Source organism: Pseudorca crassidens, chromosome 20 (genome assembly GCF_039906515.1).
Source record: "Pseudorca crassidens isolate mPseCra1 chromosome 20, mPseCra1.hap1, whole genome shotgun sequence".
Taxonomy (NCBI): Eukaryota; Metazoa; Chordata; class Mammalia; order Artiodactyla; family Delphinidae; genus Pseudorca; species Pseudorca crassidens.
The window spans coordinates 48,399,805-48,421,186 of NC_090315.1; the positions used below are offsets into that span (position 1 = coordinate 48,399,805).

General features: G+C 38.3%; 1 protein-coding gene, 1 long non-coding RNA gene and 1 pseudogene across 7 annotated transcripts in view; 1 reads left to right on the forward strand and 2 right to left on the reverse strand.

Annotated features, from left to right (window-relative positions):
• The window catches only part of ZNF19 (zinc finger protein 19), a 131,984-nt gene that overhangs the window by 98,409 nt on the left and 12,193 nt on the right, over positions 1 to 21,382 (forward strand). For 5 of the 6 annotated variants that reach the window (XM_067718033.1, XM_067718029.1, XM_067718031.1 and 2 more), the window contains 4 exons: positions 2,561 to 2,680; positions 7,795 to 7,938; positions 11,474 to 11,544; positions 12,320 to 12,453. In XM_067718033.1, coding sequence (XP_067574134.1) covers positions 2,561 to 2,600 — 40 coding nt within the window. In that variant the 3' untranslated portion in view covers positions 2,601 to 2,680; positions 7,795 to 7,938; positions 11,474 to 11,544; positions 12,320 to 12,453. The remainder of the gene's footprint in view (positions 1 to 2,560; positions 2,681 to 7,794; positions 7,939 to 11,473; positions 11,545 to 12,319; positions 12,454 to 21,382) is intronic. The other variant, XR_010938873.1, reaches the window with a different exon arrangement.
• Positions 1 to 21,382, reverse strand: part of LOC137214373 (uncharacterized) — a 49,649-nt gene that overhangs the window by 746 nt on the left and 27,521 nt on the right. The gene's annotated exons all lie outside the window — the stretch shown is intronic.
• LOC137214369 (protein enabled homolog pseudogene) lies at positions 14,976 to 20,484 on the reverse strand (annotated as a pseudogene).

Sequence of the window (21,382 nt, forward strand, 5' to 3'; positions counted from 1 at the left end):
ATTTATTGGCGGACAACTTTTATCAGCCTCATTGCTTTTTTGTTTTTAAAAGCCCCTCTTTCTCTTCCCCAGAAATTCTTTTGTTAAAGCAGGAAGGTAGCTAGATGTGAGCAGAGAAAGTGGGGGGGGGGGGGGCATGGGCCAGATGGCAGGAAACCATGCGTCTTGTAAAAGGCGGGGGTGGGATGGGGTCCTTGGAACCTCCAAACTGGCAGGAAACCATACATTTTGGGATAAGTGTCCTGGAGGCAAAGAAAAGTAGGAAAAGGTGGGAATCTGGTGTCCGAATGTAACCTTTTGCCCATTATGCTCTCATTACAATAAAATTAGCCTTGCAGATAAGAAGTACCCATCATGCACAGAAGCCATGACACTTCTGATCAAGGCTAAATAAGGACAAAAATTCCTCCTCCCCCCGGGAAGGTGGCGCTGGGGTGAAAATCAGGGAATATCACCCCCAAATCCCTCCCTCCCCAGTGAACATTATACCCCATGTAACCGGCTTGCCAAAAGAACTCAGGGCAGCTTACTCACCTGAGCCTGCCCGCTCTCCCCAAGAGCGTACTATAGCTTAAATAAATCCTCACTTTACTTTCTTGACCTCCCTGTCTCATCTCTGAATTCTGCCTGGGACGAGGCAAGAACCTTTCACTTTCAGGGTTACCTGAATCTGTGTCTCCCAAACAGCAATTCTTAAAGACCCCAAATAAATTCTTTTCCTGTTTGTTGTCTCCTGCATTATGTTATTTTGTTTCTGGTTGACACACTTAGCAATATATACAGAGTCATCTTTGTCTTTGCTTGGGCTTGTGGCTCATTTCTTTCTATTGTTAAATTGTATTCCATTGCATATATAGGAGAGGAAAAATAAATTTTCCTCCACCCTTCTTTGTTCTTGGTTCAGATCCCACCCTGTAACGACCTCATAAAAAGCAACTTCTAATGCGTTTATATTGTTCCATGTTCGCAGTTTTGAAAAAAAATTAATCAGCCTAAAATAATTCTTATGTCAAACAGGCATATTTGGGGGTCCATATGCTCTTACCCTTGACATGTAGGTGCCCCAATAATCTTACGCGTTCATCTACAGAAGAACATCCTAATATCTTTAAGCTTTTAGCCATTATGAATAGAACTTGTGTATAATTTTATGGTAGTTTTTGTTTGAACACAGTTTTTCAAAGCAATTGTCTAAATACTAGAGGTCTGATTTTTCTATTCTATGCTAAGACTTTTTTAGTTTTGGAAAAAACTGCCAAACTGTCTTCCAGAGTGATTGTACCTGCACTCCACCAGCAGAGCAGGAAAGTTCCGGTTGTTCTTCCCCCAGTTGATATTGTCATTTTTTGGAGTTAGCAGTTCAAATAGGTGTGCAGTGCTAGCTCATTGTTGTTTTAATTTGTATTTCCCTAATGGTATATGAAGTTGAGTATATTCTTGTATGCCTGTTTACACTCTGTATATCTTCTTTGGCCAGGAGTCTGTTCCGATCTTTGCCCATTTTTAATGAGGTTTTGTTCTAGGGTTCTTGGGAAAATTTGATTATAAATCCTTTATTAGCTGTGTGCTTGGCAAATATTTTTCTCTCAATTTGTGTTTTTTCTAATTTTATAAAATGCACATTATTAACTTTTTTCTTGTTGTTGATAGGCTTTTGGTGGTGTGTGTTAAGTCATCTCCACACCCAAGGTCATGTAGATTTTTCTTCCGTTTTCTTCTAGAATTTTTATAGTTTTTTAATTTAAGTTTGTGGACAGTTTTGGGTGAGTTTGGGTATAAGTTGTAAAGTTTATGTCTATATTCATTTCATTCCATGTTTTCTAATTAATTACTTGGAGAGTAGTGTCCAGTTTTCCCAATACCATTTTTTCAGGGGACTGTCCTTTCCCTGTTGTATGTTCTTGGCCCTACTGTCATGAATTAACTAACCACACATATGTGGGTTTATTGCTGGGCTCTCTATTCTGTTCCTTTATTCCGTGTATCTGTGTTTGTGACAGTTCCACACTGTTTTGGTTACCTTAGTTCTGTGATACAGTTTGAAGTCAGAGGGGGAGATGCCTCCAACTGTTTTCTTTTTTCTCAGAATCCCTTTGGCCATTCAGGATCCTTTGTGGTTCCATACAAATATTATTATTTCTGGTTTTATGAAAAATGCCATTGGAAATTTAATCAAGATTGCATTGAATCTGTAGATGGCTTTGGGTAGAATGGACATTTTAGTAATAGTAATTCTTCCAATCCATGAGCACAGAATATTTTTCTATTTATTTGTGTCTTCCATTTTTAAAATCAGTGCTTGATAGTTTTCTGAGTACAGGTCTCTCATGTCCTTGGTTAATTTATTCCTAGGTATTTTGTTCTTTCTGATGAAGTTATAAATGGGATTTTCGTAATGTCTCTTTCTAGTGGTTCATTATTAGTGGATAGAAACTTAACTGATTTTTGTATATTGATTTTATAGTCTGCAACTTCACTAAATTTTATTCCAACAGTTTTTTTTGTGGAGTGATGTGGAAAGTTGTAATTCTAAAATCCCACTGTTTCTACTGTATCCCAGGTCATCCATAACACCCAAGACATGGTGGCTCCTAGTGTAATCTTCTTACGGTGTCTCTTAATAACATGTGGACTCCTACAAGGCCAATTAACATCACAGCTTTCGTTGAACTGGATCTGGGTAAGTCTTGGCATTTATAATGAAGTTCGATGTGTTCTGTTTTTCTGGCATGGTACTGACATGGTTGTTTTGAAAAGTAATTTCTAGTAATTTCACACATACAGAAAATTTTCCACAAAAGTAAAAAGTATTCACATTTGCCACTTCACACAAAATACTCCAGTGTGTTTTACTCAAAACAGGGATACTCTCCCTGAGAACCAGCACATAAGCCCCAAATCAAGAAATTATATGGTACCCACATTATAATTTAATCCACAAGCCCAGTTTAACTTTCACCAGCTGTCCAAATGTTTGAAAGTATCTTTTTCCATTCTGATCCGGTTTTCTTTTTTTTGGAATGATTACTTAGATTTTCCCTTATTTTTATAACCTTAATGGATTTAAGTCACACAAGACAAGTATGTGATCAGGGTGGCCTTTTCTGTATGGCTTTTTTCAGTACGGATGTTTTCAGTGTTCATCCATGTTGTAACACTTATCAGTACTTAATTCATTTTTCCCCACTGTTATTAAAAATACATGACATGACATTTACCATTTAAACATTTTAAGTGTACAGTTCTGTGGCATTAGCTACCTTCATACTGTTGTACAAATAACCTCACCATCCATGTCTAGAACTTTAAAAATTTTTCTCAAGTGAAACTCTGTATCCATTCACTCACAGCCCTCAGCCCCTGGAAAGCACATTCTTTTTGTCTCTGAATTTGACTTCTCTGGACTGACTTATTTCACTCAGCATGGTGACTTCAAGGTTCATCCATGTTGTGGCATGTATGAGAATTACTTTAGTTTTAAAGGCTGAATCATGTCCTATTGTGTTTATTCGTTCATACCATATTTTGTTTACTCATTCATCTGTTGATGGGTACTTGGGTTTCTGCCACCTTTTGGCTACTATGAATAATGCTGCTATGAATATGGTTGTACAAATATCTGTTTCAGTTTCTGCTTTCAAATATTTTGAGTATATATACTGAAGTAGAATTGACAGATCATATATTAATTGTCTGTTTAAGTTTTTGAGGAACTACCATATTGTTTTCCAGAGTGGCACCACCATTTTACTTTATTCCTTTATATGGTATAGGTTAGTTTATGGATTTATCCATTTTATTTATCCATTCACCCTTTGAAGGACATTTTACTTGTTTCTACCTTTTGGCTATTGTGAACTGCACTGCTGTGAATATTTGTGTACAAGTTTTTGTTTGCACACCTGTTTTTATTTTTTAATTTATTTTTTATTGAAGTATAGTTGATTTACAATGTGTTAATTTCTGCTATACAGCAGTGATTCAGTTATACATATATATATATTTTTTAATATTCTTTTCCATTACTGTTTATCATAGGATACTGAATATAGTTCTCTGTGCTATACAGTAGAACCTTGTTTATCCATTCTATATATAATAGCTTACATCTGCTCACCCCAACCTCCCACTCCAATCCTTCCCCCACCCCCCTCCCCCTTGGCAACCACAAGTCTGTTCTCCATGTCTGTCTGTTTCATAAATAGGTTCATTTGGGTCATATTTTAGATTCCACATATAAGTGATATCATATGGTATTTGTCTTTCTGACTTACTTCACTTAGTATGATAATCTCTAGTTGCATCCATGTTGCGGTAAATGGCATTATTTCATTCTTTTTTATGGCTCAGTAGTATTCCATTGTATATATGTATCCCATCTTCTTTATCCATTCATCTGTCGATGGACAGTAAGGTGGTTTCCATGTCTTGGCTGTTGTGAATAGTGCTGCTTTGAACATAGGGGTGCATGTATCTTTTTGGATTAGAGTTTTGTCTGGATATATGCCCAGGAATGGGCTTGCTGGATCATATGGTAGTTCTATTTTTAGTTTTCTGAGGAACCTCCATACTGTTCTCCATAGTGGCTGCACCAACTTACATTCCCACCAACAGTGTAGGAGGGTTCCCTTTTCTCCACATCCTCTCCAACATTTTGAATACCTGTTTTCAATTTTTTGGGTCTATAGGAGTGATGTTGTACCATATGATAATTGTATTTTTATCTTTTATTGGAAATGCCAAACTATTATGCACATAAGCTGCACCATTTTCCATTTCCACAAGCAATGTTGGGTTTCATTTTCTCTACAGTGTTAACATTTGTTAATTTCTGTTTTTTGATTATAACCATTTTAGTATGTGTGAAGGAGTACTGAATTATGGTATTACTTTGCATTTCCAGCACAACAACTGATGTTTTACACCTTTTCACGTGCTTGTTGATTATTTGCTTTTCTTGTCCGGGGACAGGTCTATTCAAGTCATTTTCCATTTTAAAATTTGTGTTGTCTTTTTGTTGATGTTTTGTAAACGTTCTTGATATATTCTGAAGAACAGATTCTTGTCTGATATAATACAATGTGCAAATATTTTCTTCCTTTCTGCCGGCTGTGTTTTCACTTTTTGGATATCATCTTTTGATGCACAAAAGTTTTTAAAATTGAGGAAATATAATCTATCCATTATTGCATGGTTATTGTAACCTTCTGCCTTTGCTTATCTGTAACTATCGATTCCAAATGTAAGATGCCAGCCTACCACCTGTCCTACATTGAATTCATTGCTTGCTCCCTTTAGATTACAGATATAGTAGTATTACTATTGTTAGGTATTACCACCATGGGAAAGAACTTACAGAGTCCAGTATTTATGTATAGCACATTTTGCCTTTGCTCTACAGAGTCCATTTATTTCCATAGTTACTTAAGTCAGCACCTTTTGCCCTACCAACAGTGAGTTTTTTTCGTACATTTCTAAATCAGTTAGATTTTTTGTCACATCTGTATTCCATCCTGTGACACTCCCATATCCTAAATAAATTTGATTATGATTTACTTGTTGGGTTGTAAAAACCCATGGGTTTAGATTAATGCATAGTGGCAAGTATCCATCAAAGTACTACATAGAACATTTCAAACCCCACACCATAACTTGCTTACCATCTTTTTTTAAAAAAATAAATTTATTTATTTTATTTTTGGGTCTTCATTGCTGTGCGCAGGCTTTCTTTAGTTGCAGTGAGCAGGGGCTACTCTTCATTGCAGTGCACGGGTTTCTCATTGCAGTGGCTTCTCTTGTTGCAGAGCACGGGCTCTAGGTGCACAGGCTTCAGTAGTTGTGGCTCACAGGCTCTAGAGCGCAGGCTCAGTAGTTGTGGCACACAGGCTTAGTTGCTCTGTGGCATGTGGGATATTCCTGGACCAGGGCTTGAACCCGTGACCTCTGCATTGGCGGGCGGATTCTTAACCACTGCGCCACCAGTGGGAAGCCCTACCATCTTTGTTTTGCCTATTCCCGAATGTCATATAAGTGGGGTCATACAGTGTGTACCTCCTCCTGGATTTTTTCACTTAGCAATACTGTATACGTGTAAGATTAATCCATGTTTTTTGCAAAGGTTGATGGTTTATTCCTTTCTATGTCTGAATAGTATTCCATTGCATGTGTATGAGAGGAAAAATAATTTTCCCTCTACCCTCCTAGGTTCTTGGTTGAGAAGTGCCCCCCATAATAAAAGATTACCATCAGAAAAACAAAGAGAAGTTTAATAACATTTGTACTTCCTATATGCATGGGCGATGCCCAGGAAAAATTAGTCCCTGAAATGGCCTAAGTCATCACCTTAAATACCATCTTCACCTAAAAACAAAAGAAGGGCTTCCCTGGTGGCACAGTGGTTAAGAATCCGACTGCCAATGCAGGGGACACGGGTTTGAGCCCTGGTCCGGGAAAATCCCACATGCTGCAGAACAACTAAGCCCATGAGCCACAACTACTGAGCCTGCGCTCTAGAGCCCGTGAGCCACAACTACTGAGCCTGCGCTCTAGAGCCCGTGAGCCACAACTACTGAGCCCGCATGCCACAACTACTGAAGTCCGTGAGCCTAGAGCCCGTGCTCTGCAACAAGAGAAGCCACCACAATGAGAAGCCCGTGCACCACGACGAAGAGTAGCCCCTGCTGGCTGCAACTAGAGAAAGCCCGCGCGCAGCAATGAAGACCCAATGCAGCCAAAAATAAATTAAATTAAAATTTAAAAATTAAAAAAAATTAAAAAAAAAGAAAACGCAGATTTAAGTCCCGGCCTTCTCTACTGATAAGTGTTTCATGAGATTTAGTCATCTGTCTATTCCTGGTACAGAGAGGGAGACAACTTTTTAAATGGAGATTTCCCTTATAAATGTAAATTTCCTTCACAAAAGTGTAATCTTGACTGGTTTTCAGAAATTGTCTTTTTTAAAAACAATCAAGCCAAAATAATCCTTACACCAAACAGGCATATTTTGGGGTAGCATATTCTGTTCCCCCAACATGGATGTACCCTAGTTTTCTTATATGTTCATCTGTTGAAGGGCATACTGATTTCTTTAAGTTTTTAGCCATTCTGAATAGAGATGCTGTGCTTAATTGCATCCTCGTTTTTGTTTGGACCTAGTTCTGCAGAGCAGTTGTCTAAATACTGGAGGCAGGATGTTGGCTCTTTAGGTGAGATTTGTTTAGCTTTGGAAAAATGTCTTACAGAGTAGCTGTATATTTATTTTACTGGCAGTGATGTATAGTTCCCATTGTTCCTCACACTCCATCAATTGGTAGTGTCTTTTTTTTTTTGAGTTCAGCAGTTTTAATAGTTGTGCAGTGCTATCTCACTGTTTTAATTTGTAAGTCCCTAATGATATATGATGTTGAGTATATTTTTGTATGCTTACTTACTATCTACTTTGGCCAGGTCTCCATTCAGATTTTACCCATTTCTAATGGGGTTGTTTGTTCTATAGTTCTTGATATAATGAGTACAAATCCTTTATCAGATAAGTGTTTTGCAAATCTTTTTCTTTCCGTTTGTGGCTTATCATGGGATTTGGGGCTCCATTTGAGTCTGAATTTTCAAATTTAGTGGATTCATCAGACCTGCCAGCTGAGAGCAGGGCCTCCAGTGGAAGGTAAGTGGCTGAGGCTTGCACTTCCAAACTGGCCAGCAGGTGGAGCCAAGCCCACCTCTCTGACTTTCGAGGCTAGTGCGTGTTCAGCCGGAGGACTTGATTCCAGGCAGCTGACCGGGGCTTGGTCTTTTCAGGATTCTCCAGGGCTTTGGCTTCCGGACAATGACTGGCTGAGTCAACATAGACAGGAGGTTGGTCTCCTCTGGACATACTAGTCCATGCAGACAGGAGCCAGTGTCTTCAGGACCTGCTGGGAGGCACTGCCGCAGGAGTAAAAGGTAAAGAAAAAGTGGGGAGAAGCTTCCTGTATGCGGCTGACTGCTGAAGGGGGTCTGTTTTCAGAGAAGCCAGCAGACAATGGGCTTGATGTGGAAAACTGTGGATTTCAGGTCATTTTGTGTGTAGTGTAGACAGTTTCCAGTGTCTTTCTTTCGTGTGTGGTATCTAGTTTCTTTGGCATCAGTTTATTGAGGGGACTTACCCCAGTGTATGTCCTTGGCAGCTTTGTCATAAATTAAGTGGCCACATACATATGGGTGTATTTCTGGGTTCTCTGTTCTGTTCCTCTGGTACATGTGCCTGTTTTTATGCCAAGTTTTGGTTTTGGTTCCTGTAGCTTCACAGTGTAGTTAGAAGTCAGGGGGCAAGTTGACTCCAGCTGTGTTCTCTTCCTTAGGATTGCTTTGGCTATTTGGGGTCCTTTTTGGTTCCACACAGGATATATAGAATTGTTTGTTCTGTTTCTGTGAAAAATGCCACTTTAATTATGTTAGAGATTGAATTGAATGTGTACACTGCTTTGGAAGGATGAACGTTTTAAGAATATTCTTCCAGTGCCTGATCACGAATATTTTTGTGTCTTCTTCAGTTTCTTTATTAGTGTCTTACAGTTTTCATTGTGCAAGTCTTTCACATCATTGGTTAAATCTATACCTAGGTATTTTGTTCTTTTTGATGCAGCTGCAAATGGGGTCGTTTTCTTAATTTTTCTTTCTGATACTTTATTAGTGTATAGAAACTCAAATGATTTTTGTGTATTGCTTTTGTATCATGCAACTTTACTAAATTCATGTATTACTTGTAACTTTTGGCGGTTTGATGTGGAAAATTGTAATTCAAAAATCCCTTTGTTTCTACCACATCCCAGGTCATCCACAACCCCCAAGACACAGTGACTGCTAATAATATAATCTTCCCATAGCACCTCTTAATAATATATGATTCCTACAAGAGCAGTTAGCTTAACCATTTTGGGTGAAGTGAATCTGGGTAGGGTTTGGCCTCATCATGAAGTTTGATGTCTTGTCTATTCTTCTGGCATGGTGTTGACATGTTTTGCAAAGTTATTTACTTTCTGCTAACTTCAAACATACAGAAAACTTGCAGTAGCAGTACAATGTAGTCTTTATCTGTAAGTTCAGATTCCCCAGTCATCACTGTTTTACCACATATGCCAATTTCAATGACTGTTTCCATTGTGTTTCCACCCCAAAAAGGGACACTCTCCCAGGGAACACCCCTATAACCCCCATATGAGAAATCATTACGGTTTTCACCTTCTAATCCAATCCACTGGCTCCACTTCCACTTCCATCACCTGCCCCAAAGCATGAAAATGTCTTTTTCCATTTTTTTCCAATGTTTCCAAACATTTTTCCAGTGTTTCCAAAAAGAAAATACTCCAGTTTTCTTTTTCTGGAAGCAATCTTGAGACTTCCCCTCATTTTCACAGCCTTGATGGATTTAAAGCACACAAGATGAGTATGATCTGGGTGGCCTTTTCTGCATAGCTTTTCTCTTAGGATGTTTTCAATGTTCATACATGTTGTAACTTGTATCAGTACTTCATTCACATTTTCCATTGTGATTAAATATCGAACATAACGTTTACCACTTAAACCATTTAAAATATATAGTTCTATGACATTCATATTTATATTATTGTACAAACATCCTCACCATCCATCTCCTGTACTTGTTTTATTCCAAGTGAAACTGCATCCATTAAACACTAACTCCCTTCAACCCTTGTCAACCACATTCTACTTTCTGTCTCTGAATTTCACTTCTCTGGATACCTCATAGAAGTGGGATCATATAATATTTGTCCTTTTGTGACTGGGTTATTTCACTTAGCATAATGACTTTAAGACTCATACATGTTGTAGTATGTGTCTGAATTTCCTTAGTTTTTAAGGCTGAATAATGTACCTTTGTGTATATTATCACATTTTGCTTATCCATTCATCTATCCATGGACACTTGGGTTGCTTGTGCCTTTTGGCCAGTGTAATGCTGCTGTGAATATGGGTGTACAAATATCTGTTTAACTCCCTCCTTTCAAACCTCTTGGGTATATACCCTGAAGTGGAAGTGCTGAATCATACTTTGTTTTTGACGAACTGCCATACTGTTTTTCCACAGCAGATGGCACCATTTTGCTATATTTCTATGTATGGCAGAATACTATGGAACTTTTTCTAGATCTACCCTCTTTTGCTTCTCCATTCATCCACTGATGGATATTTGAATTTTTTCTACCATTGGGCCAATGTAAGCAATGCTGCTATGAATATTCATGTACAAGTTTTTGTTTGAACTCCTGTTTTCAATTCTTTGTGGCACATATCTAGGCATTGAGTTCTTGAACCAGACTCTAATTGTATTTTACCTTTTTGGAGGAAATGCCAAACTATACATTTCTACAAGCAATGTGTAAGGGTTCCAATTTCTCTACATTGTTGCCAGCATTTTTGTTTGTTCTTGATTATAATCATTTATTATATGTGAATAGATGTCACTTTGTGGTTTTAATTTGCATGTCCATCATAACATTAAAGAAATATACCTAAGAGGGTTTTATTAGACTCTCAAACCTCAGGACACTGCTTAGTAGACACAGCTGTTGTATAACCAAAAACTATTCACTTTCTCTTTAAACAAATTTTAAAAACCATTAAGCACAAAAACGATCCACCAAAATTCATTACAATATCACAACCACTCAATTAACCCAGTTAACCCAGGCCCACCATAAATTTGTGAAAGTTTTGAAGAAGGACCTACAAAACTACCAAAATAGTACTTAAAACAAATACAATGTGTGTCATCATTATTCTTAAATGCAATGTAATCATGGCCAATGATCTGAAAAATCATCGTTGTATTTCAGCTATAGAAACACTAATGACTAACATTTTAAAATCCCACCCATTAATCAGAATTGTTAATAATGCATATAATGATCTACCAGCCCCATCAAATAGCTCATGATGAAAATTTCATCCCTGCTTTATATTTAATTTTGCAAATCTTGACAGGGTTATTTTTTGAATTTTTTGGCTCTGTTGGGTCTTTGTTGCTGTGTGCGGGATTTCTCTAGTTGTGGTGAGCAGGGGCTACTCTTCGTTGCGGTGCGCAGGCTTCTCATTGCAGTGGCTTCTCTTGTTGCAGAGCACAGGCTCTAGGGCACACAGGCGTCAGTAATTGGGCTCAGTAGTTGTGGCTCGCAGGCTCTAGAGCGCAGGCTCAGTAGTTGTGGTGCACAGACTTAGTTGCTCTGCATGTGGAATCTTCCCAGACCAGGGCTTGAACCCTGGTCTCCTGCATTGGCAGGCGGATTCTTAACCACTGCACCACCAGGGAAGCCCAACAGGGTTATTCTTCACAATACATTAATACATCAGATACAGTAACTGCCTTCTCATCTATAACTCATATCTACCGAAACAAACTGTGGATGAATTATCTGATATGTATATGCAGACGGACCTTTCCTATTCTTATTCTTTGTTTGCTTATTTATCCATGTAGGGCAAGGCCTGTGTTATGGATCTTACACCTTCCTAGAAATATGAAACAACGGAATCATCCTACTATTTAAGGTAATAGTCCAGCATCCTTTTGAAGAACATCAGTCATGACAAGTCTCCTTTCAGTAATTCCTTACATTGGCATTAACCTAGTCAAATGACTCTTAGGAGGAGTCTCAGTTGATAAAGCCACCCTTCCCCTATTCTTCACGTTCCACTTTATCCTCCTATTCATTATTGCAGCTTTAGCAGTTCTTCACCTATTATTCCTTCATGAAACAGGCTCTAATAATCCAGCAGGGATCTCATCCTATATGGACAAAATCCCATTTTATCCATACTACACAATTAAGGATATCTTGGGTGCCTTGTTCCTATTTGTAATCTTACTAATACTAGTACTAGTCTCACCTGACCTTCTAGGTAGAGAAAGTTATACTCCACCTAACCTCCTCAGCACTCTCCCTCACATCAAACGAGAATGATACTTCTTATTTTCATATGCAATTCTGTGATCTATTCACAACAAATAGGAAGTGTACTAGTATTAACCATCTCATTCCTAATTTGATTGATTGTCCCAGTACTTCATACAGTGAAACAATGAAGTATAACATTATGACCTCTTAGCCAACGTTTATTCTGAGTACTTGTAGGGGACCTATTAACAGTAACATGAATTGGAAGACAAACCATTGATCACCCATTTATTATCATTGGACAAACAGCATCTATTTTATACTTTCTCATAATTATAGTCCTTATACCACTAACAAGCATATTGAAAATAACCTCCTAAAATGAAGAGTCTTTGTAGTATATTTATTACTTTGTTCTTCTAAACCAGAAAAGGAAAACATTTTTCCTAAGACTCGAGGAAGAAGCTCCAGCCCCACCATCAACACCCGAAGCTGAAATTCCACTTCAACGATTCCCTGAACAACTTGCTTATGGGACATTAACACTGTCTTTAAGTACTGTGTAAGTATTTAAAAGTGACATCTTGAAAACTAACATTACTGTGTACTTTGTGCATTTTGTGCCCTTCCACATGTGTAAGTATATATACCTTCTTATGCATAATACATGGTATATAATCATAAATTAATTATCCCATATATATAAGCAAGTACATCAGCCTATTGATATTACATACACATTAAACAGTTCAACTCACATTAGATTCCAGGGGTAATTGAAGTGATTGATATTATACAGGACATACGTTTATTAATCATATCACATAAAGTCAAATCATTTCCAGTCATCATGCTTATCATAACCGATAACCAGAGCTTAATAATCAAGCCACAATCAACCCATCCACAAATATGTCTCTCTCCTCGTTCTAGGCCAATGAACCATGAGGATTTCTATAAATGAACTGTATCTGGCATCTGGCTCTTATTACTTCAGGACCATCTCACCTAAAATTGCCTACTCTTTCCTCTTCAATAATATACCTCGATGGACTAATGGCTAATCAGCCATGTTCACACATAACTGGTTTCATGCTTTTGGTATTTTTAAATTGGGGGGCATGCTGTGACTCAGCTTTGGCCATCAGAGGTCTTTAACACAGCCGAGAAACTTGTAGCTGAGCTTGAATTGAGTATTATTTTCCAACATCATCTACCATAATATGTTATTGCGTCAGTGGTCACAGGATATAGAGCAGTTACACACGTACCACACAGGCACACTCATATCTGGTAAACAGCTTGCTTAATCAAACCCCTACCCCACTAATTCTCATACTTTATATACCATTATCACCCTGCCAAACCCCCAAAACAAGTCAAAGTATATAAGATTCAACTAACTCACCTAACAAACATACTGCTGTCACTTCACCAACCCAAAGTAAGTGTAAATCCAAACTTGCCTCTTAACTATACCATTGAATTATGTACATATATAAGGCTTATATAGACAGCCATCCCCCTCGATCTGTCATTTACCTCAAACAAAATTAAAATTACATTTTAATAATCTCCACAAGAAAAAAATTATTTCAATATTTTAACACATTGTCAATTAATTACATAAATTGATACATACAAAATCCTACTCAACCTAATGATGAAGCTTAATAATTAAAGCGAGGCACTGTAAATACCTAGTTGAGTTTACTAACGCCATAAACCCATAGATTTGGTCCTACCCTTTCTATTAATTTCAAATAAAATTACACATGAAAGTATCTGCATCCCAGTGAGAATATCCTTTAAATCAAAAAAGATTAAAAGGAGGAGGCATCAAGCACACTAAAAAGCAGCTCAAAACAACTTACTTAACTACGCCCTTATGGGAAATGGCAGTGATAAAAATTAAGCCCCAAACAAAAGTTTTTGAGTAAGTTATATTAACTAATTAGGGTTGATAAATTTCATGTCAGCCACCTTGGTCATAAGATTAACCCATGTTAATAGAAATCCAGTGAAAAGCGTGTTAAAGATTACCCCAAAATAAAATGAAGTCCTAGCTAAGCTGTAAAAAGCCATAGCTAAAACAAAAATAAACTATGAAAGTGACTTTCACATTTCTGATTACATGACAGCTAAGATCTAAACTGGGATTAGATATCCCACTATGCTTAGCCATAAATTCAAATAATTATAACAATAAAATGATTTGCTAGAATACTACCCGCATCAACCTAAAAGTCAAAAGACTTGGCAGTGATTCATACTCCTCTAGAGGAACCTATTCTGTAATTGATAAACTCTGATAAACCTCACCAGCCCTAAGTATTGTCATCCTCAGGAAACTTTGGTAAACAATAGTAAGCAAAATTATCAGACATCAAAACGTTAGATCAAATTGTAACCTCTGGGAGGGGAAGAAATGGGCTATATTTTGTACCTCAGGAACATAAAATATATAAAATTCTGTATCTATCTCTCTCTCTCTCTGTCTCTCTCTCTCTCTCTCTCTCTCTCTCTCTCTCTCTCTCTCTCTCTCCCTCCCTCTCTCTCTCTCTCTGACTCCCCCCTCAAAGTGATAACTTCATATCCCAGTAATAAGTTCCAAACATACAAGAGGAGATAAGTGAGCATACTGGAAAGTATGCTTGGATGAATCAAAGTGTAGCTTACAGAAAAGTACCTGGTTTACACCCAGGAGATTTCATACTGCATGAACACTTTGTACTGAAACTAGCCCAAACTTCCCACCGAATTCAACTACCATAAGTGAATTAAACATTCATTCAACATCTAAAGTATAGGAGACAGAAATTTAAATCTGGTGTTATAAAGTATGCTACGGCAATGATGAAAGAAGTACTCAAAATACCAAAAAGCAAAGCTTGCCTCTTTTACCTCTTGTGTAATGATTTAACTAGAAAACTTTAACATAGAGAACTTAAGTTAGATAACCTGAAAGCAGGTGAGCTACTTATGAACAGTTTACAAGAACAAACTCACCTATATGGCAAAATAGAAGATTTTCGGGTAAAGGTGACAAGCCTAACAAGCCTGATGATAGCTGGTTGTCTAGAAAAGAATTTTAGTTCAACTTTAAATATTACTTAAGAAACATAACTTTTATTATAACTTTAAATGTTATTCGAAAAAGGTACAGCTTTTAGTATCAGGATACACAGTTCCCCAGAGAGTAAGCATAAACAATACTTGGCTTAAAAGCAGCCACCAATTGCAGAAGTGTTCAAGGTCGACCACACATTCATCTTAAATACCAATAGTAAATAAACCAACCCTAATTTAATACTGGACTTATCTATTAATAGAAGCAATACTGTCAGTATAAGTAACAAGTAGTATTGCTCCTTGCATATGCTTATATCAGAACATTAACCTACTGAGAGTTAACAGTAAAATAAACCTAAACCAATACCTAGTTATTTATTAAAACAATTGTTAAACCCAACACAGGCATGCATTTAAGGAAAGATTTTAAAAAGTAAAAGGAACTCAGCAATCACAAACCCTGCTCCTTTATAAAAAACATTACCTCTGGCACTTCTAGTATTAGAGGCACTGCCTGCCCAGTGACATCTGTTTAATGGTCATGGTATCCTGAGTGTGGAAAGGCAGCATAGTCATTTTTTCTCTAAATAAGGACCTGTATAACTGATCACACGAGAGTATTACTGTCTCCTTTAATCAGTGAAATGGACCTTCCTGTGAAGAGGCAGGAATAATATGAGAAGACCCTATGGAGGTTTAATTAATTAATCCAAAAAAATAATAACTGTACTTTAAGGAAAAACATAGCCTTTTTTTTTAACATGTGTATACTGCAGTTTTATTTCAATTGCACAAACGAAGTTCATGTGTAGGAAATATAAATGAAACAGTACAGTAAAAATAGCAGAGAACCAAAAACTCTAAAAAGGAAGTACACCTAAAGCACAAGAATTAGTGTTTAGTGTTTCATCTTCAGTTTGGTTTGACACTTAATGCTTGCAAATTTTGAAACAAACTTTGAGATCATAATGACTCTTCTGAAGAGATTTCAGTACAAGCACTAAGATTTGGACATTCAGTTGGTTTGCAATTGAGTTGTTAGCTATTTACATAGTGTATAGTACAGACTTCTCACAGGTCAGATCACCTTCCTGTAATTAGAAAGGATCCCCTAAACTGCACTCAGCTTAAGACATCCAATGTACAAGGGCATGAAAACCATCATAATAATGTGGGTCCAAGTAACAGTTTTGATAAGGAAAATAAGCTTCTGTTTCCCATTTTAATTACTGAAATCTCTAACAATGACAAAACTGTCACAGGACAGTAACTGTATACAGTAATTCGATAAAACTTCTTGGAAAGAACACATTTAGCAATCTGAGATAAAGCAGAATGACAGGAAATAAAACGTGATTCAACACTGGTTCTTTCTGTCGTTTTTACATAGACATCATGTTACTATTAGACCAAGGCACAAAACGTTTAGTGCATAAACCAGTTTCTTTTTTAATATCTAGCATTCTTATCGTAGTCTTTTCTCTTACTTTGGACCACTTGTACCCAATACTCTATCCTACTATAGACTGTTTAACTTAATCAACAAAATCCAAAGTGATTTCTGACTAGATTTATGGGGGACATAAACATTTATATCATCGGGACTTCCTTGGTGGTCCAGTGGTAAAGAATGCACCTTACAATACAGGGGACGCGGGTTCAATCCCTGGTTTGGGAACTAAGATCCCACATGCCGAAAGGCAACTAAGCCCACGCGCCCCAACTACTGAGCTCGCGCGCCTCAACTAGGGCCTGTGTGCCGCAAACTACAGAGCCCACGCACCCTGGAACCTCCCACCACAACTAGAGAGAAGCCTGCGCGCCACAATGAAAGATCCTGCATGCTGCAACGAAGACCTGATGCAGCCAAAAATAAAAATAAATAAATAAATCTTTAATTAAAAAAATTCATATCAAAGTGTTTGCATAACCAAAAGTACAATAATAAAGATGAAAATGCCTATTTCTTTTAGAAAGTAATACTTCATAAGCTTGCTGCATCTTTAATGTCTTTACTATTGGATGATAATGAATAGTTGGTAGAAAAAAAGGAATGTATACTTGAATTATGATAGCTTATCCATCACAAATTAATCTAAAAATGAAGTTTCTACAGAAACAGGAACTATCTTAACAAGGAAAAAAAATTCCTTCAAACCTCTTTGAAGTGGTAATGGCTGCAAACCTGCAGCATTTAGAAAACTATGCTATCAGCAAGATCTGTCTTATGAATTTAGATTAAGAAATCTAGAAAGCAGATGAAAGTGGATTATTTCTTCAAAATTTTAGTACAACTACTGATAACCAAAGATTTCAAAGCAAATATGGCACATAACAACTCAAGCATAAATCAGGATGGAGAGCCTGGAGAATTTCTGATTTCCTGAATTTTCAAAAAATTCTCTCATTGCAACATACAGGATTTCTCCCCTATTTTAATCTTAGAAGTCTCAAAGAAAAGGGAGTGGATAACATACACACACACGAGTGCCCACACAAACACGCACGCGCACACACACACATGCACACGGCGGTAAGTAGAGTATCTAGTTCCTTCCTCCCACCACCTAAGTCTATTAAAAGAAAATTATGCAGGACCCGTCGTTTTCCCTTTAATGATTTCTGTAACGTTAATTGCTGCCATCATTGTTACTTTTTTAGTATTTCAACCTAACAAAAATTCAAAAGCAGCTTTGTAGTCAGGAACGTGCACCTGAACACCTGTAAAACTGCAGGGCCCCTAGGTAATAATAATAGCCAAATTCAGGGATCGAACTTTTGAGTTCCACAGTAAGATACAATGCATGTGAAGCTCAGAATCATGTTTCAGACCACTGAACTTACTGAAGTTAAAATACAAATAGCCGGAGACATGATGTAGAAGATTAAGTACTTGGTTCTGTTAACATATTTATCAAAGTCACAAAATATTCCTCATTATTATTCATGCAGATAATTGAGAAAAAAGATAGTACGGAAGTTAACTTTAAATAAAAAATTATTCCTTCCCTTCCTCCCACTCCCCTATACTCTACAAAATGTTTTCCCTGGACTAAGCCTTGAAAAGGCCACTGTATATTAGTTTGACATGCATTACTGTCTGCAATTTAAAAAACTAATTTTGTGGAGGTTGTAATTACATTACAAAAACGTCTGCAGGCATTAATCTAAAAAAGGTCAAAAACCTACAGTAAATCTACAATATATTGTTTTACATTTGACCACTGGTTTGTGTTACGTAGAAGTCGTAGATTTGGTAAAGCACTGTAACAATTCAGGAAGGCATCTAAATCTTTAAATTCTGGATGAATTTTATGTTTGAATCTACAAAATTGCATGAAGGCTAACTCGAGAGACTTCCTATCATTCTAAAATTCCTCACTCTGGACAAATCATTTCTAGGACTCTTTCTTATAAATATCACCCTTTGAAAGCAAATACAATTCCTTTGGTTCCACACTTTATGATCTTAACTACATAGGGCTGATCTCAATTATTCATGGAATATTAAATATGATAGGAAGACAAACCTGAGAGAAGCGTTTACAATACAATAGCATAACTTGCTAAATTCTTCATCAGCATTCTCTGAAAAAAACTTCTCAAGCCTTTCTCCTTTTTATTTTAGTAATGGATTGTGGAAAATGTGCGGTTTTCTCTTGACATGAAAATATTTCATTGCAGTCATCTTGCCTGATGCGTTTAGTATTTTCTGCAAAACTGATACAGGAACTCCTATGCGACTCTCTTCCATCCTGTTGTAAAGGTCAGAAAAAAGCAACAAACTGGGAGGGAAATGGCTTATCGCCAGAGTAGTAATGTCTGAAGACTTTCAGAGTATGTTGGTTTTTCCCTCCTTCTGTTTATTTCCATTTTCTTCTTACAGCTCACAAAATGTAGAGGTTTGTTGTTATTAACAGTTGCTGTTTGTAGGGTTTTTTTTTTTTTCCACTCCAGATTGAAGTCCTATCTCTCCTTAGTTTGTTTCTCTACGCGGTGTTTGACTTGCTCAGTTCCTGCCTGATTGCATCAATGAGCTCTTCTTTTAGCTTAGTTAATTCTTTTCTCATTTCATCTAGAATGTCCTGCTTTAGCCTGTCATAGTCCAGTCCCTCTGTCTGGACTCCGTTGGCACTGGGCTGTGACGAGGGTGCAGATTTTGGTCTGGAAATAACAGGTGACTTGCTGCCATTCATTGTATTTGTTCTTTCCCAAGGTTTTCTTGTCGGTTCAGGTGTACTTGTTGAAGAGGCCTTAGAAGTTACAGACTCTGAATTTTCATTTTTGTCCTGTTTTTGTTCTTTTTGTATTGATCCCTTTTCAGCAATTCTCCTCCTCCTGGCCAGCAGGGCACTCACTTCTTCCATTAAACCACTACCCCTAAAGGAAGGGGTCCATTTCCACGACCCGTATCTGTTTTAGATGACGCTGAATTCACACCAATGGTAGTCCCTCCGCTTGGGAAGGAGGCATCCTCCATGCGCAACAGTTTCCTAAGTTTTGCTCTAATAATTGCAGCTGCAAGTCCAGTTAAAGGGCGATTGTCTTCAGACAGGGATCCCGAAAAGAATCCAGATGCAGGGAGGGGAGAAGCAGGTGGTGGAGAAGGAGGGGGTATATGATTAAGAGGTGGTGGAGGAGGCAGAGGCGGGGGCCCTGAGGTTGGAAGTGGAGGAGGCAGAAGGGTCCTGGGGGAGGAGGGAGCGCAGCTGATACCTGGGCAGGACCTGGTGGGAGTGGAGGAGGGGGTGGGGGTGCAGGTGGTCCCAAGACAATGTCCTGCTGGGCTGGAGTCTTGGCCGGCAGAGAGGTTGCCTGCAAGTCTGGCTCAGAAGCAGAGGAGTCGTCTCCACAGAGGCAGGGGCAGCGGCATTTGCCATTCTTGGCTCTCGCTCCCATTCCAGCTGCTCCCTTTCTAGCTGCTCTCGCCGCTCTTGTTCTGGCCTTTCCCAGGCCCGTCTCTTCAGCCCCTCCAGCTCTTGTCTTTCCCTCTCCAGCCTTTCCCTTTCTAACCTCTCCCTCTCCAATCTCTCCCTCTAGCCTGTCCCACTCCAGCTCCTTTTGTTGCTGTTCTTGTAGTTGCCTTCTTTGACTTTCCAATTCTTCTCGTGATGGGCCATTCTGAACTTGGGCAGGTAGCTCTGTGAATTTTGTCTAGGCAACGTTGGCCGTTTCCTGTGAATTCAACACTTCTAAGGCATGCATCATGGCACTCGCGAAGACACTGGCATCTTCTTTGCTGCCAAAGTTGAGACCGTACACCTGTCTAGTTAGTGTCCCCCCATTGGTGGAACGTCTGTGTTGCTTGATTGTACTTCAGCCCTTTAGGAATGGCACAATTTACCACGACCTGATGGTCCTGAATCTTCCTGCCCACCACTCAATGTGTTGTTCCATGTATGACGATATATATGAACTGTGCTGAACCCAGCTGAACCACCAGCTGGTACCCACTTTTTATTGGCATCATTGTAAACCATCACAGCAGCTCTTGCCTGACAGACACACTTAAAATAAGTGAACAGAGAGAGTATCATGCCATTCCGTTCTGGTCTGCAGAGTCGCTGCTGAAAAATCAGCTGATAACCTTATAGGAGTTCCCTTGTGTGTTATTTGTTGCTTTTCCCTTGCTGCTTTTAATATTTTCTCTTTAATTGTTGTCATCCTGATCACAGTGCAGCGTGGTGTATTCCTCTGTGGGTTTATCCTGTATGGAACTCTCCGTGCTTCCTGGACTTGGGTGATTGTTTCCTTTCCCAGGTTAGGGAAGTTTTCAGCTATTATCTCTTCAAATATTTTCTCGGGCCTTTCTCTCTCTCTTCTCCTTCTAGGACCCCTATAATGTGAATGTTAGTGTGCTTTATGTTGTTCCAGAGGTCTCCTGAACTGTCCTCATTTCTCTTCATTCTTTTTTCTGCTCCACAGTAGTGACCTCCCCTACTCTGTCTTCCAGCTCACTGATCCATTCTGCTTCATTTACTCTACTATTGATTGATTCCTTCTAGTGTGTTTTTCATTTCAGTTATTGTACTGTTCAACTGTTCGGTTGTTCTTTATATTTTCTAACTCTTTGTTAAAAAACACTTGTAACTTATCTGTGCATCCATTTTTCTCCCAAGCTCTTGGATCACCTTTACAATCATTACTCTGAACTCTTTCTCAGGTAGATTGCTTACCTCCACATCACTTAGTTCTTCTGGGGTTTTATCTTGGTCCTTCATCTGAAACACATTCCTCTGCCACCTCATTTTGGGTTAATTACCTTTCTCGACTTTGGAGAAGTAGCCCTCTGTAGGAGACGTCCTGTGTGTCCCAGCAGTGCACTCCTCTCTCGTCACCCAAGGGCCAGGGGCCGCAGGGTAATGTCCGGCCTGTGTTTGAGACAACAGGCTGCTGGATCATAGTTTTCTTCCTTCTGG